Source organism: Schistocerca americana, chromosome 2 (genome assembly GCF_021461395.2).
Source record: "Schistocerca americana isolate TAMUIC-IGC-003095 chromosome 2, iqSchAmer2.1, whole genome shotgun sequence".
Taxonomy (NCBI): Eukaryota; Metazoa; Arthropoda; class Insecta; order Orthoptera; family Acrididae; genus Schistocerca; species Schistocerca americana.
Window position 1 is genome coordinate 540,515,629 of NC_060120.1, and position 24,756 is coordinate 540,540,384.

At 37.6% G+C, this 24,756-nt stretch overlaps 1 protein-coding gene across 4 annotated transcripts in view; it reads right to left on the reverse strand.

Annotated features, from left to right (window-relative positions):
• LOC124594786 (transmembrane channel-like protein 5) overlaps nucleotides 1-24,388 on the reverse strand; it is a 279,471-nt gene extending 255,083 nt beyond the window's left edge. Inside the window, exon 1 of one of the 4 annotated variants that reach the window (XM_047133199.1) lies at nucleotides 24,172-24,388. Coding sequence is in view for 1 of the 4 variants with exons in the window: in XM_047133197.1 (XP_046989153.1) it covers nucleotides 2,957-3,067 (111 nt within the window). In the remaining 3 variants the exon portion in view is untranslated. The other 3 variants (XM_047133201.1, XM_047133200.1, XM_047133197.1) reach the window with 3 other exon arrangements.
• Between the last annotated feature and the right edge of the window lie 368 nt (nucleotides 24,389-24,756).

The window sequence follows — 24,756 nt, forward strand, 5'->3', positions numbered from 1 at the left end:
AGTGAGGATTGGTATCTCCAGGAATAATATTTTGCATTGGTCTTCTTCCATGACCACAGCCTATAATTACTTAAACACTCAGGTACCTGAAGGAAACACTGAAAATGCCAGCTGTTATGAGTAATCAACAACAGCTGCTGCTGTTGCTGCTGCTGTTGAAAATAGTGTCTGCTTCATTTACCATCATATACAGTGTAATTTTGGAATCACAGCAACAGTCATCTCTGTCATCCTAAAAGGATCCTTCACTGCAAATTTTTTTGCAGTCAGTTGATACGAAACCAATCCGAGAACAGAGGGCTCTGGAGCTGTTTCAATGTAAGCTTCATAAATTAACTCTGGTGTGTCAAAATGCACATCATAGTTGGTGATGAAAGGTAACTTACTAATTTTACCAAGACACTACCTTCCCTAATGATGCTCATCCAACAAACACGAATTTAATACAAAGCATGGATAAATGTTATGTGAATCTTCTTTGGTATAAAGGGACACATTTCAATGATTACATGCAGAGGAGGTGGGGCAATAACTACAATGGATATGTTTTCCTAAATCTTATAAAATAACCCCACAAAAGCAACCAACAACTGACATGCATAGGATATTGCTCACACTTATCAATGCAATAACACAAACGTCCTAATATTTTGTATCTGCCTTGCAGTGCAGATCATGTGATTTCTTTGTTCTTCCAAAAACCAATAAAAACATCCTGGATATTTGTTTTAACCCGCTGAATCTACCTGTTTGACAAGAAGTAAGTCTCTGATCAGCTCTGCCAATTAGCCGTATCCTGGAATCTTCACAAAATGACATGAGAAGATGTACTATTACGTGAAGTCTGATGCACAGCACATTAGAACACCAACACCTAATCATTGATATCATCAACACCCAATTCTTAAATAAATAGTTCATTTCTTGACAACATATCCAGCAGAAATCATCAGGTCCCAAGTAGAGTAGTCTGAATTTTTATGGCACAATATTTTCTCTATGGTGTCCGTATGGACAGAATATAAATCAATATTGCATGATATTCCATATGTCTTATACACTATGTGATAAAAAGTATATGGACACCTGGCTGAAAATGACTTACAAGTTCATGGAGCCCTCCATCGGTACTGCAGCAGTTCAATATGGTGTTGGCCCACCCTTAGCCCTGATGACGGCTTCCACGCTCTCACAGGCATACGTTCAATCAGGTGCTGGAAGGTTTCTTGGGGAATGGCAGCCCATTCTTCACAGAGTGCTGCATTGAGGAGAGGTATCAATGTCGATTGGTGAGGCCTGGCACAAAGTCGTCATTCCGAAACATCCCAACAGTGTTCTATAGGATTCAGGTCAGGACTCTGTGCAGGCCAGTCCATTACAAGGATGCTGTCATGTAACCACTCCGCCACAGGCCGTGCATTGTGAACACGTGCTCGATCGTGTTGAAAGATGCAATTGCTATCCCCAAATTGCTCTTCAACAGAAGAAGGTGTTTAAAACATCAGTGTAGGCCAGTGCTGTGATAGTACCACACAAAACAATAAGGGGGTGCAAGTCCCCTCCATGAAAAACACGACCACACCATAACACCACTGCCTCCAAATTTTACTGTTGGCACTACACACATTGGTAGATGACGTCCTCCAGGCATTCGCCATACCCACACCCTGCCATCGGATCGCCACATTGTGTACCGTGATTTGTCACTCCACACAACATTCTTCCACTGTTCAATCTTCCAATATTTAGGCTCGTTACACCAAGCAAGACGTATGTCACAAGTGACACCCTAACACCTGACCAAGTTCGAAGTCCGCGAGTTCCGTGGAGTGCTCCATTCTGATCTCACAATGTCTGATGACTACTGAGGTCGCTAATATGGAGTACCTGGCAGCACAATGCACCTAACATGAAAAATGTACGTTTTTGGGGGTGTCCAGATACTTTTGACCACAGTGTATCAATGCTATTTAACACTTTCGCTGCGGCACCGGTGCAGGTGCGCAACTCTCCAGTGCGGCCCGGCAACGCTCGAGTGCGGGCCGGTAACACTCTGAAACGGCAGGTACCGCTTGGGGCCGACACTCCTAAGCACACCTGAGCTACAGGCTGACGTCAAGACCTTGTAAGATCTGTAGGATCATTTTCTATACTGACTTAATGATGACACCTTAGATGCATTACTTCAAATAAGCTTTGACTGTATTGTGGTTATGTTTTAAAGTCTGTTTGCTATCTGGCACCTATAGGGGTCACAGGCGTCATTCAAATGTTCGTGATTTGTTGATAATGTAACAAAAAATACAATTCAAAGAAGCAACAAATCCACTGCATACATGAAAAATTTGGATTCCATGTATATCATAATGCCATATTCCTTACATTTGCTTTTTAGGTATTGTCTAAATGACAGTCTTCCCCTCCAAAGAATCTCTGATTCATATATTGTTAAATGTCTTCCTGGGTAATACACTTGAGACATTCTCGTGTTAAAATAATCCAATATAGGTCTTATCTTATATAAATGATCGTCTGGTTTCGGGTTTCCTGAAAGTGGATCTTTTGCAAAATGCAGAGAGGATAATATGATCAAATACTGGTCTCTGCTTATACTCATCACTATTCCTCTATTCTCAAACAGCGGTTCTTTCTTCCAGTAGTCTTGTAATCGAGGATATTTAACGTTACGCATATGTAACGAAACACCCAGGAAAACTAGTAATTCGCCTATACTTAGAGGTTTCCATTTACAGATCCTAGATCCCTCTTTTGTATTTTAGGTCAGCAATATGTTGACTGCGTTATCATTCATTTCGTCAACTACAAGTTGCAACACCTTGTCTGTTACCAATAATCTGGAGATATCCATAGGAGAATTGCCAGCAGGAAGAATTTGCAAAACTTCTTCCTTCGTAAATGGGTGATACTGCATATGGTTCTTTATGCCAGGACTCACCTGGATTATCTCTGTGTGACAGGTCGATTTCCACACAATCGTCATGATCCGTATCGTCAGATTTGGAACTGTCATGAAGCAGATTCGAAAGTTGTGCTTCCGCATTATCATCACTCTGCAATTCTTCTGCAGCCTCTAGATGACAATCTCTGTGGTATGCCCCGTCCTCACTACACAGAAAATCACTGTCGTCTAGTACACTAAGTAACTGTTCCTCTGTCAATTTCACATTTTTCCTGCTCCTTTTCACATTGGAAGGTCCAGATGTCTGTTCATTAGCCGCCATTACGAACAATATGCGTTTGATAACTGACCACACAAAACAAAAGTTTACACACTTTGATGCTAGCTCAGACGCTGCAACTAGACTGAGTAATCCAATAGTGAGCACGAACGCTTATAAGCGTCAGCTGCAGCGAAAGTCTTAATATACGTCAAAATGAACTCTATTTTAATTTCACTTCAAATGCTAGTTAAAAAACTGAATATGTAATAAATGGTTTATCAGATTTCACATGTATAGTCAGAGTTAATGTATTTAGTTATGTTTCCATAAATTTCTTATTATCTAGGTGACTATTGAAAACATCTGCTTATCTCTCTAATAGTTTTATAATGGCAGTATAAATTATCCTGGAACACTTCTCCAAATTCCTTAGGTATATGTTTACAACTGTTATATGTTTACAACTGTTATATGTTTACAACTGTTATATGTTTACAACTGTTATATGTTTACAACTGTTATATGTTTACAACTGTTATATGTTTACAACTGTTATATGTTTACAACTGTTATATGTTTACAACTGTTATATGTTTACAACTGTTATATGTTTACAACTATTATATGTTTACAACTTGCACTATGGTACAATTATAGATATACCACCTCTCATTCCACACTTTGTTGATGAGACTTTTCTGCAACAATAAGATTGTATACCTGATAGAAAATTCTAGTGAACTATTGCTGCACTTTTGTCATGGGAACTGAAGATTTCTTAACCACAATACTATTTCATAACCTTCACTTTATTTACGCAAAGCATAAAACACTTCCAAATACACAAATCTATAGACATTCTATCTCAGTGACAGTCACCATCAGATGACACACGGCATCGCCATATTTGACTGAGCAACTGCTATAAGAAACTCTTTTCTTTCCCTAGCTTAAAGTGAAGAAAACATAGATCTGCTTTTACGACCATTAAATTGTGTTTGAGAGACAAACTGCTACTAGAAAGCATGAGTGTTTCAAAATATACTTATGGAAAAAATTCAAGAAATCTGGTGTAAACAGAAGAAGGTAGTTCATTCCTTCCTCACAATAATGCAGTAGGTCATGCTTCAGAAGGAATTTTTGGTTTGAATGTTAATTTGTGAGCAGTCACATGATACACATCCATGTGGTTACTGTGTCACTTTAATTTCAAATTATCTTTCTGTATGTACCTTTGATATTATTGACCACACCATAATTACTAAGAAAAAGTCTTTGGGCATACTATCAAGACTTACAAGAATTTTTTTCAACTTTATCAGCATGTGTCACTTTTAGTGCCACTGGAGGCGAGATGTTTTTGGGTTCAATATTTTCGATATTTATTTTAAAAGTTCAGTCTTGTCACGTAAATATCACACTCTAAAGCTACACCACTGGTATCATTTAACATTTGTAGCTGGTAGCATTATTACAATAACTACTGATAATGATGAAAGATAGACAGCTAACACACATCAGCATACACATAGAATATGTTCTCACACTTCATCTTAATGAATAGAAGTTTATTGTCTCATAACATATAATTTCAAGTCATTATTTCAATACATAGGAGGCATATCAAAACAAAAAGTTTACAGCTTTTCTTAAGCTATCATTAACATAAAATACTGTACTGGACACACAACTGATTTTTTCTTTCTTAATATGAAACTTTATTCCTAAGTTTGTGTTCTCTCCTAATAAAATTTTCAGATCATCTTTCAATAACTCCTTAATTGAAGAGCAACATTTCTGATCCAGTTTGTCACATGAGGTTTTTTCAGTTATTCTAAGAGCATAAAATTTCAAATCATAGGTGGGCAGCATCAATTTTGATTCCCGGCAATGTAACCATGTTGAAAGCAATTCACTACAAACATATGGGGGTTACTATGTACAAAGATAACAACTTCATAGCTGTATAGTAAGGGAACACTTAATACACTTAAGATTTTTTAGAAAACGGTGACAATTTTCTTCGCATTCTAATGACGGTTTTTTGAAGTTTTAATATTTAAGACATATGGTTTGGGCTACCCCAAAATATAATCCCGTACCTCATTACTGGTTCAAAGTATCTGTGATATACTATTACTACCATTACATTCATGCTAGAAGACTGTATATCATCATCATCATCATCATCGCAAATGCTAGGCTATTTAATTTATCTTTGAGGCATTGTGCGAGTCTCATTTTGTCTAATTTATTCATAGGAATTTCATATAGCTAGATTCCTACATATTCCAATGTAAATGGACAGATAAAAAAAATCTACACACCAAGTGGCAGCAGGGGAACATACACACAAAAGGATTTAATTTTCAAAAGCTTTTGGAGCCTGTGGCTCCTTCTTCTGGCAGAAGAGTTGAAGGGGAATGAAGAGGGGTGAAGGAAAATGACTGGAGAGGTTTAGGGGAATGTGTACAGTAAGTCACCCAGAACCCCAGGTCAGGGGAGACTTGCCAGATGGGATACGAACGAAAGACCACGTATTCTGGTTCTTATGATGGATCCAATCAGCATTTAACTAGGCCTGTTTTGTTTTAAGCAGCAGTAACTACATTTTTCCATGTTTAATTTTAACCCATTTAGATTAAATCAGTTATCTAATTTTTCTAAGGTGTTTATGACACTTTGAGGAATTTGATCAACACTTCTAGTTTCAGTGGTGACATAAGTGTCATCTGCAAATAAAACCCAGAGTCAATATTAAGTGGTAGATCATTTATGTAAAATAGAAACAGAATGAGACATAATACTGCACCTTAGCATAGACCTACTCCTCAAGAAATAGTTTTCCATTCTTAAGCATGCTCTACTGATAATCACACTGTCTTTGGTTGGTTAGGAAGACCCTAAACTATTCTAATTCAGTGCCCTTAATTCCATACTTTTCCAGTTTAGAGAGTAGCACACAGTGGTTTACACTATTAAAGACCTTTGACAGATCACAAAAAATTGATGTGGCATGCAGGAAGCTGTTTAGAAAAGTGCTAATTTTGTCTACAAATTGGTTGATAGCATATACTGTGCTTCCGCCTTTCTGTGGACCATGAAGATTTTTTAAAATCATATTAAATTTTGTACAGTATATTGAATTTTTATTGTGACAAGCTTTTCAAATATTTCTGACAATGAAGGAAGAGGAGACACTGGACGATAGTTTCCTATACGTTCTTTGGTACCTTTTTTGAATAGTGGTTTATCTACTGTGTGCTTCAGAGTACCTAAAAAAGAATGTTCTTCAAAGGACATTTATTATTGTGGATAACAGCTATGCATTCACTTTAGAGACTGTTTGATAGTTTTGTTGGTATTCCAACCCCCTGCTCATGTTTTACTTTTTAGTGACAGTATCGTATTTTCTGTATCTTTTACAGTAATCTGTCTGTATTTACTGAAAGATTCACTTGCAAATGTTCAGAGCCAAAGGAATCCTTATCTGGATAATTTTCTACATCAATACTTAGTTTGCTTACATTTATAAAGACTTCATTGAACAGTTCTGAAATATGAGCATAATTTACAATAGTTTTGTTCTACATATTGTTTTTGGAAATATCATGGCCTCAGTTGTAACTTTAATCACAGGCTGCTGTGGCTTTGTTTTGTTTGACCTAATAGAAATAAATCTACTATTTGCCCTTACAACTTCCTTAAAAATAGTTTTGAAATTTTTTTGCACAGGTAATGTAGTCATGACTTTTGTTTTGGTTTAATTCACTGTATACCTTTCTTTTTATAAAACTGGATGGTTTTTAATCCTTCAGTAAATCACATTAATTTATTTTCTGTTTTTTTATAGCATGCAGTAAGAGGGAGTTTCATTAAAAACACGCTGGAAGTTTTCCAAGAATTTAGAAAAAATTTCAGAACTTTAAATAGTGCACATTCTATAGTCCATTCTATCTTATTTAATTCTTTCTTCCTTTTCAAATTTTCCCACTTTCATATCAACCGCTCATTAATTTATTTATTCACATGGACAAATAACAAACAAACAAATACTAACTCAGTGTAGATGTAGATTTTTTTTTTCATTTATCAATTTACTTTCTTCCCCCTTATCATCTATTCAGCATGTTTTCATCTTCATTGCTGTTTTAAGTTTAATTCTTTTTATGTAACTTCATTAATTGTATAGTTTTAATACACTATTTACAACAATCAACTTCATAAAAATTTTATAACATTCTTAATTTCTTCCTCCAAGTAGTTTAACTTTACTTTCATTTTCTACTTTCATCTTTTCTTGACTTTTTCCAAGAGATACATACTGATTTACTCATAGCCCCTAGATCTTACACAGTCTGTTTCTATGATGAACACTGTCACTTGAGTCACAAATTATGAAAATATTTCGCTACTTCTGTACATATCATTAATGGTGAAGATATTACATACAGAAGGTGTAGCATTCGATTGATTCTGAAGTGTCATGTAAGGCGCCCTGTAAGTTTTACGTACCTTGTATGCAGACCCTCCTTTCTCCAAAACACAAGAAATAGCAACACTGATCTACTTTCAAATTTTGTCACTATGTGGTGTTACACTCTGAACTACATTCTAGTGTTTCTTTCTCTTTGGCCAACAGGTGGTGATGTTAAGTGGAATTGAAACAGGAGACTTTAGGTTGAGTGGAATTTTTCAGATGGAAAATGCACACACTTAATTCAAAATTTCATATACAGAATGTTAAACTGAACTTTCTCCTTACCTTATAATGCAGAATGAGTTGAAATTTTGACCAAATTCAACTTAAAAAGGTTCAACAACTGCAGACGAGTTTTCTCATAAAAAGGTTCCGACTTTAACTGTTCACATTCCTTAGAAGTTTTTTAATGTCACAGAACAGACACTGCTAGCATAATTATGACTACACTACAAGAAAGTACAGTTCCTGCCATCCATGAAATTGAAAAAGTCACAAAATTATCCGAGTTAACCTTATTTACTGAAAGTCAGAAAATAGCTAAATGAGACAACTTTCAGTACTTATACTACTCCTATTAATCCGCACAACAATTATTTTCTGCAGTACTAGAAAAAACTTGTCCAATTTCAATATGTAGATTTCTTTCTTTGCAACAGCTATTCATTTATTCATTTCTTAGAACACCACCAGTTTTGAAATACAAACGTTTATTTTAAAGTGCACACCAACAAATGTTTACTGAGCCAAAGAATATGTCAATCACACCATTACAAATCAGCTTCAGGAACACTTCTGTTGGAACCTATAAAAACCATTTATCCCTCCTGCATAAACATTAACCCAGGTTATAAACAAAAGTTGCCAACACAAAGGCCGCAGCACATTTACATGCACTTTATCATTTGTCTGAAAAGTATGACCAACATGATTATATGATTCTTTAGTTTCTCCCTCCATAATTCATGATGAAATAGTTCACTAGTGGACAGGCGGTGTCACTGTCCAATGGGCACAATATTTCAGCAGACTACCACACAGCTATCATCAGGAGTGTTGATTCATGGCTCCTCAAGGACTGGTGCAGCACTTTTGTCTCTTCCTCTTATCCCCCCGCCATGTCACTCTCTCAGTAGTCCATGTGTAACATTTCCTTCATCTCTCTGTCTGTTAACACATTGCTACACCCATGGTTCGCACCCAGTGACGTCTGCTGGCAGTATCTCTACTATTGTTCCATCTACCCATTGAGGGATATCATCTTCCTCTTCTTAAGAAAACTGAGTGTAGGTTTCCAGGCCTTACTAAGGATGTAGCCACTATTGTGACTGATCAGCAGTTCACTTATTCGAATTTTGATAGATTCTTTAATTACACAGCCCTGGAAATTAGATGTCTTTGTCACATGTTTTGCGTTGTTGTAATCCATTTCATGAAATTCCAACAGCTGATGTTCTACAACAGCAGACTTGTTAGGCTGCTGAAATCTGGTGTGCCACTGAAGTTCTTGGCAATGATTTTCATCATGGTGCACAGTCTGACCTACATATGTTGGCACATTGGTAGTGTATCGGATAAACCCTGGATTTCCATAGTCTGAGGTCATCTTTGGCACAACCCCAGGCACTACCCATGTTTTAGCTGGTGGACAGAAGACTGTCTTCACTTGGTGCATAAAGAGAATACATCCTATGTTTCAAGATAATTCACCACAAAATGGTCACATCCTCCTGATGTTTATCTTACGTTCCCACTGGCTGTACAGTATGTATAAGACTTAAGGCTCTGGATTTGCCACTCCATTCAACCATTCATCTGCAATGCTGCCCTCTGAAGTTCAGGTTCTTGGTTGAGACCTTCATCGTCAAAGAGGGTGTGACCCTATGTATCACTGTATGAGCACCCAGTTTCTCTGTGCCAGATAGGTTGATGTGTATCTTTTTCCAGTGCAATGCCACCCACTCCTCTTTCACCATGACATCAAGAATGGGTGCACTCTATTATCTTTGAATTTCATGGTAAAATTAATGCTCTCGGGTATGTAATTGAGATATATGAGGAAATCTTTCAGCTAGTCTCTTCCATGTTGCCATATGACAATGGTCTCATCTACATATGGGCCACAGTATGTACCAAAAGAAGATGCATGCTGCCCTTTATCTGCACACAGACAGCTGCCACCACCCGGTGAAGAGGAATGCGTTGCTCAAAACACAGATGTATAAGGCTCACAACCTCTCCAACAATGAAAGTTTCAATGAAGAACTTGAACATCTGAAGACAGTGTTTCAGAAGAACAGCTACATGGAGCAGAAAATTCAGAGAATCCTATGTCCAATAACAAATGTACAACTGACAGAAAGAGAAGAGCAACCACGGGAGAATGCAACTATTGCATTTATTCCATTTTGTGAAGTATTACCCAGAAAGATACAAGAAAGCCTCCAGAAACATCAAGTGAAGACAGTCTTTTGCCCACCAGCTGAAACACAGACACTGCTTGGTAGTGTCAATGACAACCTTGGTCTACAGAAGTCCAGGATTTATAAGATACCCAGCCAAAGTGGCAAGGCATATATAAGTCAGGTGGTGATTACTGTTGAAGATCATTCCCAAGAATATCAACAGCACACCACATTGCAGCAGCCTAACAAGTCAGCAGTCCTTGAACATTGTCTATCAGAATTAAATGGAATGGATTATGACCATTCTAATGTTTCAACAATGATGTCTAACTGTTGGGACTGTGTCATCAGAGAATCTGTTGGGATTCGCTGATCAATCTTTACAGTGGCTACATCGTTGGAAACCTACACTTAATTTTTCTTTAACAGAAGGAAGGAAATATCTCACAATGAACTGACTTTGGGAGCAGGCAGAGCAATAACAGAGGTGCTGCCAGCATACCTCTTTTGGTGCAAACTGAAGATGCAGCAATGTGTCAACTGGAAGAAGGGGGGGGGGGGGGGGTGGAGGGGAGGAGATTCTGTATACACACCGCAGAGAGTGTGGCAGATCAGACAGAGGGGGTGAAGAAAGAAAAGTACCACTTCTGCCCCTGCTCAGTCAGTTCATCAATGCACCTGATGGCAATGTACAGGTTGCTGGAATATTGTGTCCATTGGATACTGACATCCCACTGTTCGCCCATGAGCAATTTCCTCAATACATAAATATTTGAAAGAGTGTGAAGCATTAAAACTGCTACACCATGAAGGTAGCATTCAACAAATATCAAGTTTGCATGATGTGTACTTCATAATTGGATACGTATAACATTAGGATTTCAGCACAAATACGCAAAGTAGTTAGGAATAATACGACCAATAGTCTCTCTATATAAGGAAAGAGTATGCAGCAAGATTCATTGGTTGCTGATAGGTGCATGTCATAACTAGTCAGTCAATGTAATTGATAAACTATGGCACACAGCTGAAGCAGCACGGAATGACGTATGTGTATCTGTCATGACAGATGTGGCAGCTCTGTGTAGTAAATTTCATGTTCTGTATAACCCCACACATCTACATACTTAATCTTGTGTTCTTCTTACTGTACTTTACACACACAACAAAGACTTTGTTCCTCAATTACAAGTTTCCATATAATAGGATGCCACAACACATCAGTGAATGAAAGTACAAAAAAGTCAAGCAACTGGCAGTTTCATCTCTAAAATCCGATACTATCCATGACACAAAAGTCTCCACTGATTGTAACATGCAACTCCCAGTTCAGGTTCTTATCAATATAAGCATCCAAAATCTTAGAATATTTTGTTTCAATTGTTGATTTTACCCTCATACATTATTTATAATGGTTTGGTCATGCCTTGTATGGTACAGAATTGCATGAATTCTTTTTCTCTAAGTCTTACTTGTCCATCTGCAGAAAACCAGTTATTAATTTTCAACAAACTTTGTAGTTTCAAGTGCTGCCATTTCTCCATCAGGACTAATCATAATACTTGCAGCATCAGCAAAGAAAATTATTTCTGGGCAGATCATTTATATTTAAGATGAACAAAGGTGTATCCAACTCTGAAGATGCACTCTAGTGTATACTCCCTGGGTTTCTTAATGCAACATTCGGTATTCTTTCAGTTAGATATGACAAAAACCAGCTACCATCAAGATCTTTAGAGAAGCTGTAGAAAATACTAGTTCACAATATTTTTCCATTTACAAACTGATCTGTGAATTGAAAAATGGCATGTTTTGTGAAGATACGTGTTTGGTATCCATACTGAAACAGACCAAGTATCTTGTTTTGAGAAAGGTGTCTTATGGTTCTTGCACATACAATAGTCTCCAGTACCTTCAAGAAGGAGATACATAGTGAGACTTTTAAGTAATCATTAAAATCTGTATCTCTGCTTTCTTTTCAAGTAACATATTTCAGTCAATCTGCCAATATCCTGTGTGATAGTGATTTATTGCATATGTGACAGAATACATTCATTGCATATATGTGAAAATCAGAATTTCTGTAATTTATGATATTATCAACTCTGTGAGAGGTTTTGACAGAGCTAATTACATTCTTAATTTCTTTGGCAGAGTAGGAGTAAATGCGATTTGCTTGTCTCTCTGGCATTGGCAACACTTCTTGAATGTATTCTGTTGTTTTGTTCCTTAAACTGCCCATGCCAATCTTCTGTGCTACTTCAAGGAAATGATTATTAAATGACTTGGCCACCTGATGACTATCATTATTTGGTCATTCTCTTTCATAACAAAATCCTCCACACTGCGTAGCTGATTTCCTACTTTTTCTTAACTATTACCCGTATAACAATGTCATTATCTGAATTATTAATTTCAGTTATTGTAGAGTGTTTGTTTTTATGTTTTAATCACTTTCCTTGCAACAGCACAGTATTTCTTGTAATATGAAATCAGTCCCACATCTCTGCTTTTCCATTAATTTTGTACTACAAGTGTTTCTTATGTTTTATTAGGGCCATACCTCATAATTTTCTTGGGTAACCAGCTGTTCAGAATTGACAGGAATACATCTAGGCCTATTAACAAATTATTTTGATGAAAATAATTAGCCTTCTTTTATCTGCTATGTGGCAAAATAATTTTTGGGGGAATGTCTGGCTCTGTATACTGCATTAATTACAGAAACAGCTTTTCCAGTAGCAGCAGTTAACAAGTACAGGCTTCCTATAGCTGATCTACACAGAACTACTGGTTCCAATAGATTTGTTATGTTACCTGTAACATAGATGCCAACTCTTTCTCCATATTTTCCCCACAGAAGTAAACTACTAATCTGTAGTACTCTGGGTAAACATGTGTATTTCAACATTTACATGACGCTCAGACAGACACAATATACCAATTTCTTACTGACATTTTAGATTGTGAAAATGTATAAGAAGCTCATTAACATTATTTTTCAGTTGTCTGACATTCTGGTACAAGCTTATTCCAACAAGTTCCTTAGTGTGTGTGTGGGAGGGGGGGGGGGGGGGTGTCTTACATGTGGAGCCACAGGAATTCTACCACTGTAGACAATACCCACCCCCCTCCCCCATGTTTTCAGCTAACTCAGAATAGCAACAACTGGGATAGCACTGATATGAGAGACCCACTTGAAGTCTGAAACAACCCAGTCAGTTACAGGTTAGCTCATATGACAGCTTTCCTCATCCAAGATTGATTGCACCATTGTAGAACCTCAACAATGCTAACATTTGTGTATGACTTTGCTGCAACAAAAATATTCATGTCACTTCTGATACTCCATTCTCTATTCCTGCACAGGCTGTTGCCTGCTCATGATCTATCAATACCAGATCCTTTACTCTAATCACTTGTCAATGCCTCAATATCCTTTATACCTCGTCACAGCAGCACCAGGTTTTACCATATTTGCGACCTGCTGCCCTGATCCTAGCTGTTCATGCAGCTGTTTGCGTGCAAACCTCACATCACTGCTATCAACGGGGAAGATTTTTTAATTTTTTTTTTTTTTTTTTTTTCCTGCTCTTCTCAGTTTTCAACTTGTCATTTAAATTCTTGCTTACGGTTTGTTGCAACATACTTTCCTCTATAGAAGCATGAACCACCACCTCTTCAGCAGGCAACAGGCTACATCCATTCACAAGATCAAATGTAACAAAACAACTCAAACTACTCTTTTATGCCCATTTCCAGTCAACTTTGTCACATTCCAGTTTATTTTCCCTCCCATAAATGCTCTAATTCAATTTTTGTGGCTTCAGTCTCTACCTGCAATGCACAAAACTTCTCTCTTCTTATTCTGCAGTCTTCCTACTTCTGAAACTGAGTGCTGATGACCACTGTGTTAAGCACCTAAGAATTTTCAATCCATCCATCCATCCATCCATCAAACATAACCTATTTATAAGAGACTCTTTGGGAATCCTTGTCACTGCCAGTGCCACCTGTTTCAATACCAACAGCCCCAAATGCCCATTGCCTTGCTGCCACTGACCAATGCCTTTAGCAACACTACCTTCTTCCTTATAGATTAGATTAGATTAATACTAGTTCCATGGATCATGAATACGATATTTCGTAATGATGTGGAACGGGTCAAATTTTCCAGTACATGACATAATTAAGTTAATTTAACAACATACTTAAGTTAATATAACAACTTTTTTGTGTTTTTTTATTTTTTTATAATTTTTTTTGTTTGTTTTTTTTTCTTAATTTATATCTAAAAATTCCTCTATGGAGTAGAAGGAGTTGTCATTCAGAAATTCTTTCAATTTCTTCTTAAATACTTGTTGGTTATCTGCCAGACTTTTGATACTATTTGGTAAGTGACCAAAGACTTTAGTGGCAGAATAATTCACCCCTTTCTGTGCCAAAGTTAGATTTAATCTCGAATAGTGAAGATCATCCTTTCTCCTAGTATTGTAGTTATGCACACTGCTATTACTTTTGGATTGGGTTTGGTTGTTAATAACAAATTTCATAAGAGAGTATATATACTGAGAAGCTACTGTGAATATCCCTAGATCCTTAAATAAATGTCTGCAGGATGATCTTGGGTGGACTCCAGCTATTATTCTGATTACACGCTTTTGTGCAATAAATACTTTATTCCTCAGTGATGAATTACCCCAAAATATGATGCCATATGAAAGTGATGAGTGAAAATAGGCGTAGTAAGCTAATTTACTAAGATGTTTATCACCAAAATTTGCAATGACCCTTATTGCATAAGTAGCTGAACTCAAACGTTTCAGCAGATCATCAATGAGTTTCTTCCAATTTAATCTCTCATCAATGGACACACCTAAAAATTCGGAATATTCTACCTTAGCTATATGCTTCTGATTAAGGTCTATATTTATTAATGGCGTCATACCATTCACTGTACGGAACTGTATGTACTGTGTCTTATCAAAATTCAGTGAGTCTGTTTACAAGGAACCAGTTAGTAATTTTCTGAAAGACAGTACTGACAATTTCATCAGTTAATTCTTGTTTGTCAGGTGTGATTACTATACTTGTATCATCAGCAAAGAGAACTAACTTTGCCTCTTCATGAATATAGAATGGCAAGTCATTAATGTATATTAAGAACAACAAAGGACCCAAGACTGACCCTTGTGGAACCCCATTCTTGATAGTTCCCCAGTTTGAGGAATGTGTTGATCTTTGCAAATTATGAGAACTGCTTATTTCAACTTTCTGCACTCGTCCAGTTAGGTACGAATTGAACCATTTGTGCACTGTCCCACTCATGCCACAATATTTGAGCTTGTCTAGCAGAATTTCATGATTTACACAATCAAAAGCCTTTGAGAGATCACAAAAAATCCCAATGGGTGGTGTTCGGTTATTCAGATCATTCAAAATTTGATTGGTGAAAGCATATATGGCATTTGCTGTTGAAAAACCTTTCTGGAAACCAAACTGACATTTTGTTAGTACTTCATTTTTACAGATATGTGAAGCTACTCTTGAATACATTACTTTCTCAAAAATTTTGGATAAAGCTGTTAGAAGGGAGATTGGACGGTAATTGTTGACATCAGATCTATCCCCCTTTTTATGCAAAGGTCTAACAATAGCATATTTCAGTCTATCAGGGAAGATGCCCTGTTCCAGAGAGCTATTACACAGGTGGCTGAGAATCTTACTTATCTGTTGAGAACAAGCTTTTAGTATTTTGCTGGAAATGCCATCAATTCCATGTGAGTTTTTGCTTTTAAGCAAGTTTATTATTTTCCTAATTTCAGAGGGAGAAGTGGGTGAGATTTCAATTGTATCAAATTGCATAGGTATGGCCTCTTCCATTAACAGCCTAGCATCTTCTAATGAACACCCGGATCCTACTATATCCACAACATTTAGAAAATGATTATTAAAAATATTTTCAACTTCTGACTTTCTGTTTGTAAAGTTTTCATTCAATTTGATGGTAATACTGTCTCCCTATGCTCTTGGTTGACCTGTTTCTCTTTTAATAATATTCCAAATTGTTTTAATTTTATTATCAGAGTTGCTGATTTCAGACATGATACACATACTTCTGGATTTTTTAATAACTTTTCTTAATATAACAGTAGTTTTTATAATGTTTGATAGTTTCTGGGACACTACTCTTTCTTGCTGTCAGATGCATTTCCCTTTTCCAGTTACAAGATATTTTTATACCCTTAGTAAGCCATGGTTTGTTACAAGGTTTCTTACAAGTATATTTAACTATTTTCTTGGGGAAGCAGTTTTCAAATGCATTTACAAAAATGTCATGAAATAAATTATATTTTAAATTGGCATCAGGTTCACGGTACACCTCATCCCAGTCTAACTGCTGTAGGCTTTCCCTGAAATTTGCAATTGTTAAATCGTTGACTGAACATACTACTTTGGAGGACTGTTTAGTATTGCTGAATGGAACTATGTCATATATTGTAACTAGCAGTGCACCATGATCAGAAAGACCATTCTCGACAGGCTGAGCATTTATCTGGTTAAACTTGTCTTGGTCTATAAAGAAGTTATCTATCAGTGAGCTGCTATCCTTTACCACCCGAGTAGGAAAATCAATAACGGGTGTCAAATTGAAAGAACCGAGTAATACTTCAAGGTCATTTTTCCTATTACCCTCTTTCAGAGAATCTACATTGAAGTCCCCACAAATAATAATTTGCTTCCCCCCGTCTGACAGATAGAACATCAAGGAGTCCAAATTTTTCGGAAATAGATGAAAATTTCCTGATGGGGACCTATATACAGTTACAATTATAACTGTGCCTTTATTTAATTTAAGCTCACAGGCACATGCTTCTATATGTTTCTCTACACAAAACTTTTTTGTTTCTATACTTTTTGCACAATGATAACTTTTGACATATATGGCAACTCCTCCTTTCTCCACATTTTCTCTCATTACATGTGCAGAGAGCTTATATCCACTTACATTTACCTTATCCATCATATCAGTAACAATGTGATGCTCAGACAGGCATAGTATATCTATTTCATCCTCAGCTTCTAAATCTTCTAAACAAACCAGAAGCTCATCTATTTTATTCTTTAAACTCCCAATATTTTGATGAAATATACTTACATTATTTTTAATTATACTTTTATGAGAACCTTTCCTTATTCTAACATTTGCAGTACTCTCCTGTCTGAGTTTCTCATTGTGCTTAGGCCTAGTTCCTATACCAGTGGTCACATGGTGTTCAGAGAGGCAGATTATGTCAACTGGGTTGGGTGACTTTAATTCATCAATGCAATTACCTAGGACTGAGATACAACTTGGTGGAGATGAAATTTCTGGTGATTGGTGAAAATTTATAATTGACAGCTGTGATTGGTGATCCAATGTGCTAGAATTGTGCTGTTTAATATTCCATATGTTTTGGTCAATAACTACAATAAAACTACTACTACTACTACTACTACTACTTTGAAAACAGAAGCTATAAGTAACCCTGCACATATGGACTCTCAAATTGCCCCGCCGTAAGTCATACTGCCAATGGTTCATCTATATGATTCCTTTCTAACATTGTCCACCCCTTACTGCCATGCCCCCACATCATTCCAACTTATTGCGGACATCTTTATGACCGGAGTTCAATGTGAGGACACACTACCCTAATTAATCCAAACTCTTTAATGGCTTTTCTGCTATTTGTTTCACCTAGTCATATTTGGGTCAGTGAGTTACTTGGCCTCTGATCTTCACCACACAGGTACTAAAGCTACTAGTTACCAAAAACCATTTCTCATGGATCAAATCAAAATACAGCTCCACTTTAACAGGTGCCACCCACTGTGCAGTGCCAACCAGTCCCTCTTCCCGTATGTTTAACATCTTGCTTGAGGAAGTCTTTGTAGGCTGTTATTACCCAGCCGAGTTTGTCCACAAACTGATTTCTCATTCTTTATTCCAATATGGAGCGAATATTCCTTACAAAACTGACATCCAGCCACAAGAAAATGGACTCTTCATTCTACAATACAATCTAGAACTGCAACAACTGAAACATCTCCTCTGCCAGGTTTTCAAACACCAAACTTCACTTCCTATAGTGAAGAATATTCTCTTCATTATTTTTTCCATCTCTCACCAAGTGGCTTTGCACCAACCATTCAACTTAAACAATAATGTAAGGGTGTTGTTGTGTGTGCCACCACTACGGTGCGGACCTTAGTTTACGAGTTGTTTGTTTTTGTAGATGTCGTCTTCTTGTGTCTGATGGTGCCCTCTGGGGGGGGGGGGGGGGGGGGGGAGGGGAAGGGGAGGGAGGGAGGGAGGGAGGGAGGGAGGGAGGGAGGGAGGGAGAGAGAGAGAGAGAGAGAGAGAGAGAGAGAGAGGGTGTGTGTGTGTGTGTGTGTGTGTGTGTGTGTGTGTGTGTGTGGGCGCGCAAGTTCGTGATGTAAGGATTGAAGTCTTTTCAGTGAGTTATCAATTACTTTATCTTTTGTTTATGTATGTGGTGTTTTCGTTGCATGTTATTGGTTTGCTGTTTGTGGTGTGGTCAGACGTTTAATTTATTGTGTGGCTTCTCTTGTTAAGTATCGATATGATGAAGTAAAACAGTGTTACGTTGCAGTCAAGATGGGGGAGGATATGTTGTCCGTTATCAAATTCCCCCAGGTATTTGGGCTAATTGCTGAAATTGTGAAGTGCAGTATTTGCCGCAAGAACACGAGGTTGACCAGAGTTCCGGCATCTCAGACCAGGGATGGGTACATGTGGCTGTGGCGGTGTGGTAATGTCTGGCGTTCTGTTGGAGGCAGTAGCTGGTTCAAGAAATCTACGTTGGCCATGAGAGATTGTTTTGCTGACACACTATTTCTGTTATAGGTCCTCCATTAGTTTTTGTGTGCATGAGACTGGAGTGAGTGAGAGAATGGTGTTGTTCTTTTTGTAGGGAAGTGTGTTCCGAGTATGTGAAATATAGGGGTAAATTGGTGGGCCGGGGTGGTGGTTGAAATCAATGGTTCACAGTTTGGGAAGAGGAAGTATGGGAGGGGTAAGTCTCCAGTTGGTTTGTGGGTGTTATTTCAGGGGTGGTTATGCTGACTGTGTTATCAGAGTTTTGGAGGGCCGTACTAAGAGGGAATTGGTGGGGTTAATCGAAGAGTATATTGAGGAGTGGAGTACTGTAGTTTCAGATGCTTTTCCATCTTGCAGGAGTTTGGGGAAGAGGTGTTTGATCACTTCGATGTGAACCATAGTTTAGAGTTTAAAAATTATCAAATGGAGGCATGCACTAATACAATAGTGTTTTGGGGGGCAGTTAAATCAGTCATAGGGAGGAGGAAGAGGTGCTCTTCTAACTTGCAATCTCATTTATATGAGTACTGCTGGTGGAAGTGTGTCCCTGGGGATTATTGTGTTTTTCTGAGGACTGTGGGTAAGATGTACAGGCTGAGGGTGGTTAATTGAGGGGTTTTGGTGTGTGGTGTGTGTGGGTGGGCGGGCCGTGGGTATTGTTGTGGATTTAGGCGGTTGTGGGGGGGGGGATTGTTTTATCATTATGTAGTAGAGGACCTTTTTAGTTGAAGTAGTTGTTGATTTGTAAGGTGCAATTGAGTTTCATTTATTTTGTGGTTTTTATTTGTTGGCAGCTTTTTGTTTGGGGAAGGGGTGACATGGAAGGTTTGAGTTCGTAGGTTGTGGGTGGTTTGGGAATTTTTTTTTTTCCCCGTTCGTGTTTTCTGGTTTGTGTGTGTGTGTGTGTGGGGGGGGGGGGGGGGGACGAACACACACACACACACACACACACACACACACACACACACACACACACACACACACACACACACGTTTGATTGGAGCAGCCAACCTAGTTTGCTGCGCTGGAATTTGTTGGTGGCAAGTAACTGTTTTCTTGGGTTTATTGTTCTGGAGTTGTGACGTTTTGTGTATTGATTGTGTTTTAATTTCTGTAGGGATTCCAATTTATGTCAGATTCCAATCTCTGTAGTTATAGGTTTTGGTGTTTTGGTATCGTCAGCTGTGGTTGACCTATATAGGCCAAGAGAAGTGTCAGATTCCAATTTTTTGTAGTTGTAGGTGTTTTGGTATCAGCAGGTGTGGTTGACCTATATAGATCATGAGAAATGTCTGATTCCAGTTTTTGTAGTAGTAGTTTTTGTGGTATAGACAATGGCGGTTGAGCTATATAGGTCAAGGGAAGTGTCTGATTCTTGAGGATTTTGTTGATGTGGCGGAATGTGGTTTTTTTTTTCCTTTTTGGAGGGGGGGAGGGGGGGGGAGGTTGCCATGCTGTGTTTTTTTTATTATTATTTTATTTTTGTATTTAGCTTGTCCTCACCCTAAAACCCCCTAACTTCCTGCAACTGTCCAATTAGGTGGATTATATTTTTGGAAGGAGACGTTATTGTCTTATTTATATGTATTTTCATGTTTGTTGCTGTGTGTATGTAGTGACGTTATAATCGCCAGGCGCTATATTGGAGACGCTGAGAATGGCCATTTCCACCATACTGATGACGTCATGGGTCAAAGCAGACGGATGGAATCTGACACTCCCGTAATCCCAGTCTGTCATATGCCTATTGCCACTCCCATTCCAACCAACTGCTTCTACAGCAAGATATCACACATCTCAACATATTGTTCTACTCCACACTAGTTGTCACACATCCTTTTCTAAGAAGGTTAACTCAGTTGGCAATTGTTCTTCTGTATTTGTATGTATGATATTCAAGTTCTCTTTTGGTCAGTATGTAGTCATGAAATGTCACAGAGATGAGCCAAGTAAATCAAAGCCTCCAACACTGCCCATTGGCTTCGATAGACAACATTATCAAAAAGGCAGACAAAAACAACACACCGAAATCAAATATATGTAACATATGCACCGTGGCAAGACTTACAGTTACCTCATGAATAGACTTTGAACTACACTACAGATCACCACAACTAAGGATTCAAATTCATTCATTGGCTTCACCAACTCATTACCAGCCACATTTCAACTTAATCTAAACCTAGAGTTATGATACCAATCAATTTGTCCCAAAAACTTACATTCAAGAAAATAATGTACAAGCAAAACAAGCATTGCCAATGATTGTTACCTTTTTGTTTGCACTGGTATGACTTCACAAGTGACACATTACATCACGTGTCAAAGCATACATCCAGCATAGGCAAGTTCAACTCACCAGGTGAGACAGTAACAACAAAAGCCAATATATCAGAGGAATGAAATCCAGATTCTGAATAGAACTTAATTTTTCAGGTTTTCTGTGTATCTCAATTTGATGCCATTTACCAGGTTCTCTGCCTAACCTTTATTTGGTTTTCGTAAATCAAGTTTCAAAATTTCTTTAAGAATTACTGAAGAAATAGATGCCTACCTCAAACATGAAATGAGTAAATTTTTAATTACGGAAAATAACTGTATATTTTTGCTTAATTATTTTCCAGGTTACAACGTTCTGTTGAGAGTAAGGTGAGTACGGAAATACGGAAGTGTCCGATCCCACCCGTCTGCTTTGACCCATGACGTCACAAATGTGGCGGAAACAAAAACACACACACTTCCCACAAGAAGCCTAATGAAACTAACGGGACAAGCGCGAGAAATGGGGTGTTTTGGGTGGGGGGCAAACTAAATATAAACAAATTTAGACGCCTTGCGCAGCTGCAACGTGTAAGTGAAGACAGCCATGCATGAATACCCACCCACCTCCCCAGGGGTCGTAACCCCTGCAACCCATAGAAGATAAAGATGCTTCAGTAGCTGATTAGTGTTTTTTGTCTTTAAAAAAAAAAAAAAAAAAAATCTCACGGGATAGAACGAACAGATCAGAAAGATAAATATAATAAACTAAAACAGAAATTCGAGGAAACAGATAATTAAAATAAGTAATAAGTGCTTTTAAATTTTAAAAAAATCTCACGAGATAGAACGAACAGATCAGAAAAGCAAATAAAATAAGATAAAACAGAACTGGAGACAGCCACACTCATACCAAACTCCGCGCCGTCATGACGTCACACACGACAACACCCTTACGTCACGGGTCAAAGCCGACGTGTTGGATCGGACGCTTCTGTCGACCCGGTGAGTACAAAGAAGGTAGCAGCTCAGCGGAGCACCTGCATATCGTCTTGCTGAAAATGCTATCATGAAGCACATCTGGAGCCTGTCCAGGAAACTACAGAAAATGTATGTCCAGACAATCAAACAAAGTCACATCTTAGCAGCCTTCAACAAAGCATAATGTTAAACATTGTATCATCTCCTCACTAACTCCTCAAAACGAGCCTCGAGAATCATGGAAACAGATTCCTTGATCAATTATTTTCTTATGAAGGTGCTATTTCAATGTTTACACAAGGAAGAAGAGGTATCATTTCACAAAAACTCTTCCAAAACTACTACTTACAGTCTGAAATTTTGAAAGTGGAAAACAGTCTTATCTTCAGATTCATTTTGCAGTTGAAATAAACTGGTGACTCAGACGTGTAGACCATCATCTACATTCCATCAGTGTTATGAATGGATACAAACTGTAGTTAGGCATGAAATTCTGCTACGCTATTCTGTGCTATGTACGTGCAGCACTGTTTTTTTTTTTTTTTCCTATTCAGATCAATTTTTTTTTTTTTTCCCAACCACTCTCCCTTTTTGCAGTTTTTAGACGCAATGAAGTCAGCTGCTTTCTGTTATGACAGTCAGACTTCATAAATGCAAGAGGAATGCCATATCACATTTTACTTTTCCAAATAGAATTTCAGTCAAAAAATTCCTAAAGATAGCTCTGTAATATGAAAATGAAATAACATCACATCAATAGGGCTGGATGAAATCTTTCTTCCTAGTGATCCATCAGTGTAATGCTCATTGATTTACATCTGCTGGAATGTGTAAATGTTGACCCTTGTTCATGTATATTACACACATACAAACATAATTACATAAAAATCTCTATCAATTAAAAAACAAGCTGACACTTTTTACACCATTATGCAAATGTTTACCATTATCACCCAACTTATGTGTGTACTGGACATAAACATTAGCCAGCGTAATGTTTATTTAAATATGAACACTTGAAAACGATATACGTTTTAATATGTGTTAAAATGTTTTCCAATAAACGCTTTGTTGGTAACAAAATAATACTAAACATTGTGGAGACATTTATATTAACGTTACGGGAACAGTAATTATGGCATAATAATCATTTATTGTTTCACAACACACATTTGTTCCTTCTGTTCGTGACAGTTCTCATTTTAATTTTTTTCCATGCACGTAAAGACTTCTAAACTTTGTTGTGTCCTTTTTAATAAGACAAGAATATACATATTTTTAGAGGAAACTTTACTGGGCAGTGGCACCGAATGGTTTACTGGGCGCGATTTGGGTTTGCGGGGAGCATTTTCGTCTCCCGTAAAAACTCCTTTATTGAGGATCGCGTATTTCGAGGCAATTCAGGGAAATTATGAATACTGTGACTCAAATGGTACATGTAGTAAAACTACAACGGAAGCCTTCATGTCAGACAATAATAGTTGAAAACTACGTACCTCCCTAAGAGCCTTTGTTCTTGTCCAATGACAGGTCTGCACAACTAACAACTGTACCCGTAGAGCTCGCGTTGTGACAATCGGCGATAAGATAATAGACACACAATATTAAGATAACATCGGATTACCACAGAAATATATAGCGAAAGGCACTCAGTAGTTATCGCGCGTTGAGAATTTATCAAGTTTTCCTTAACCGTCAACTCCTCAACGCCTTATCGTTTACGGATATTCAACACAACAAATTCATTAGAAAAATTGGTTTCATACTTCACAACCTCTATATTCCTGATAATTACAAACACGTCCTCGAGTAACTGCTAATATGTGAAAGTTGCATGTTTGTCTAGCGTTTAACAGCCTACCTTAAAAAAATGCTAACACTACATAGCGTACTCTTCGTCACCCATCTCTTACATCGTACATTATACATAAGTGCATTCTATCAAGTACAATCAACAACTAAGGAAGGAAATTGCTCACAGCTTCTCATGAAAAGAGTTTGATGCCATATCAACAGGTTCTTCCGTTCAAGATAATTAAGCCCCATACAGTTGATTTTGCGAGCAGTGCATCTTACGATGCCAATTAATTGCGAAAACGTTAACCTACTTTAAAAGTATATACTGTAATACAAATTCTTTCTTCACACTTAAGGAATAGACTACTCCAATTGTACAATTGGTAGACGAAAAACAATTATCTGACAACATAGCCAAGTGTCGATAGTCGTACTTCACGCCAGAAACCCGATTTCTCGTATTCAAGACTACAATCTCATACTAGCCCCCCTTTAATGAACATCCAAAACGATTTTGAAGGTTCTTCAGATGAATAACAGGCCTACAACAAGGAGAGTACACTGCTGATTCTTGCAGCTGTAGAATCTGTTTTTAACGCCAAGCAAGAATTTCATTAAAATGGAACGCATTGCGCATAATAATATGAAACTTAACACAGCATAGGCGTACAGGAAAGCGTGTTAAACCTCTCTCTCCACCGAAATATTCTTTTTTAAGAGCTGGGCTCCCCATTACAGCGGGTAATCAGGTATCTGATTTGCATTGC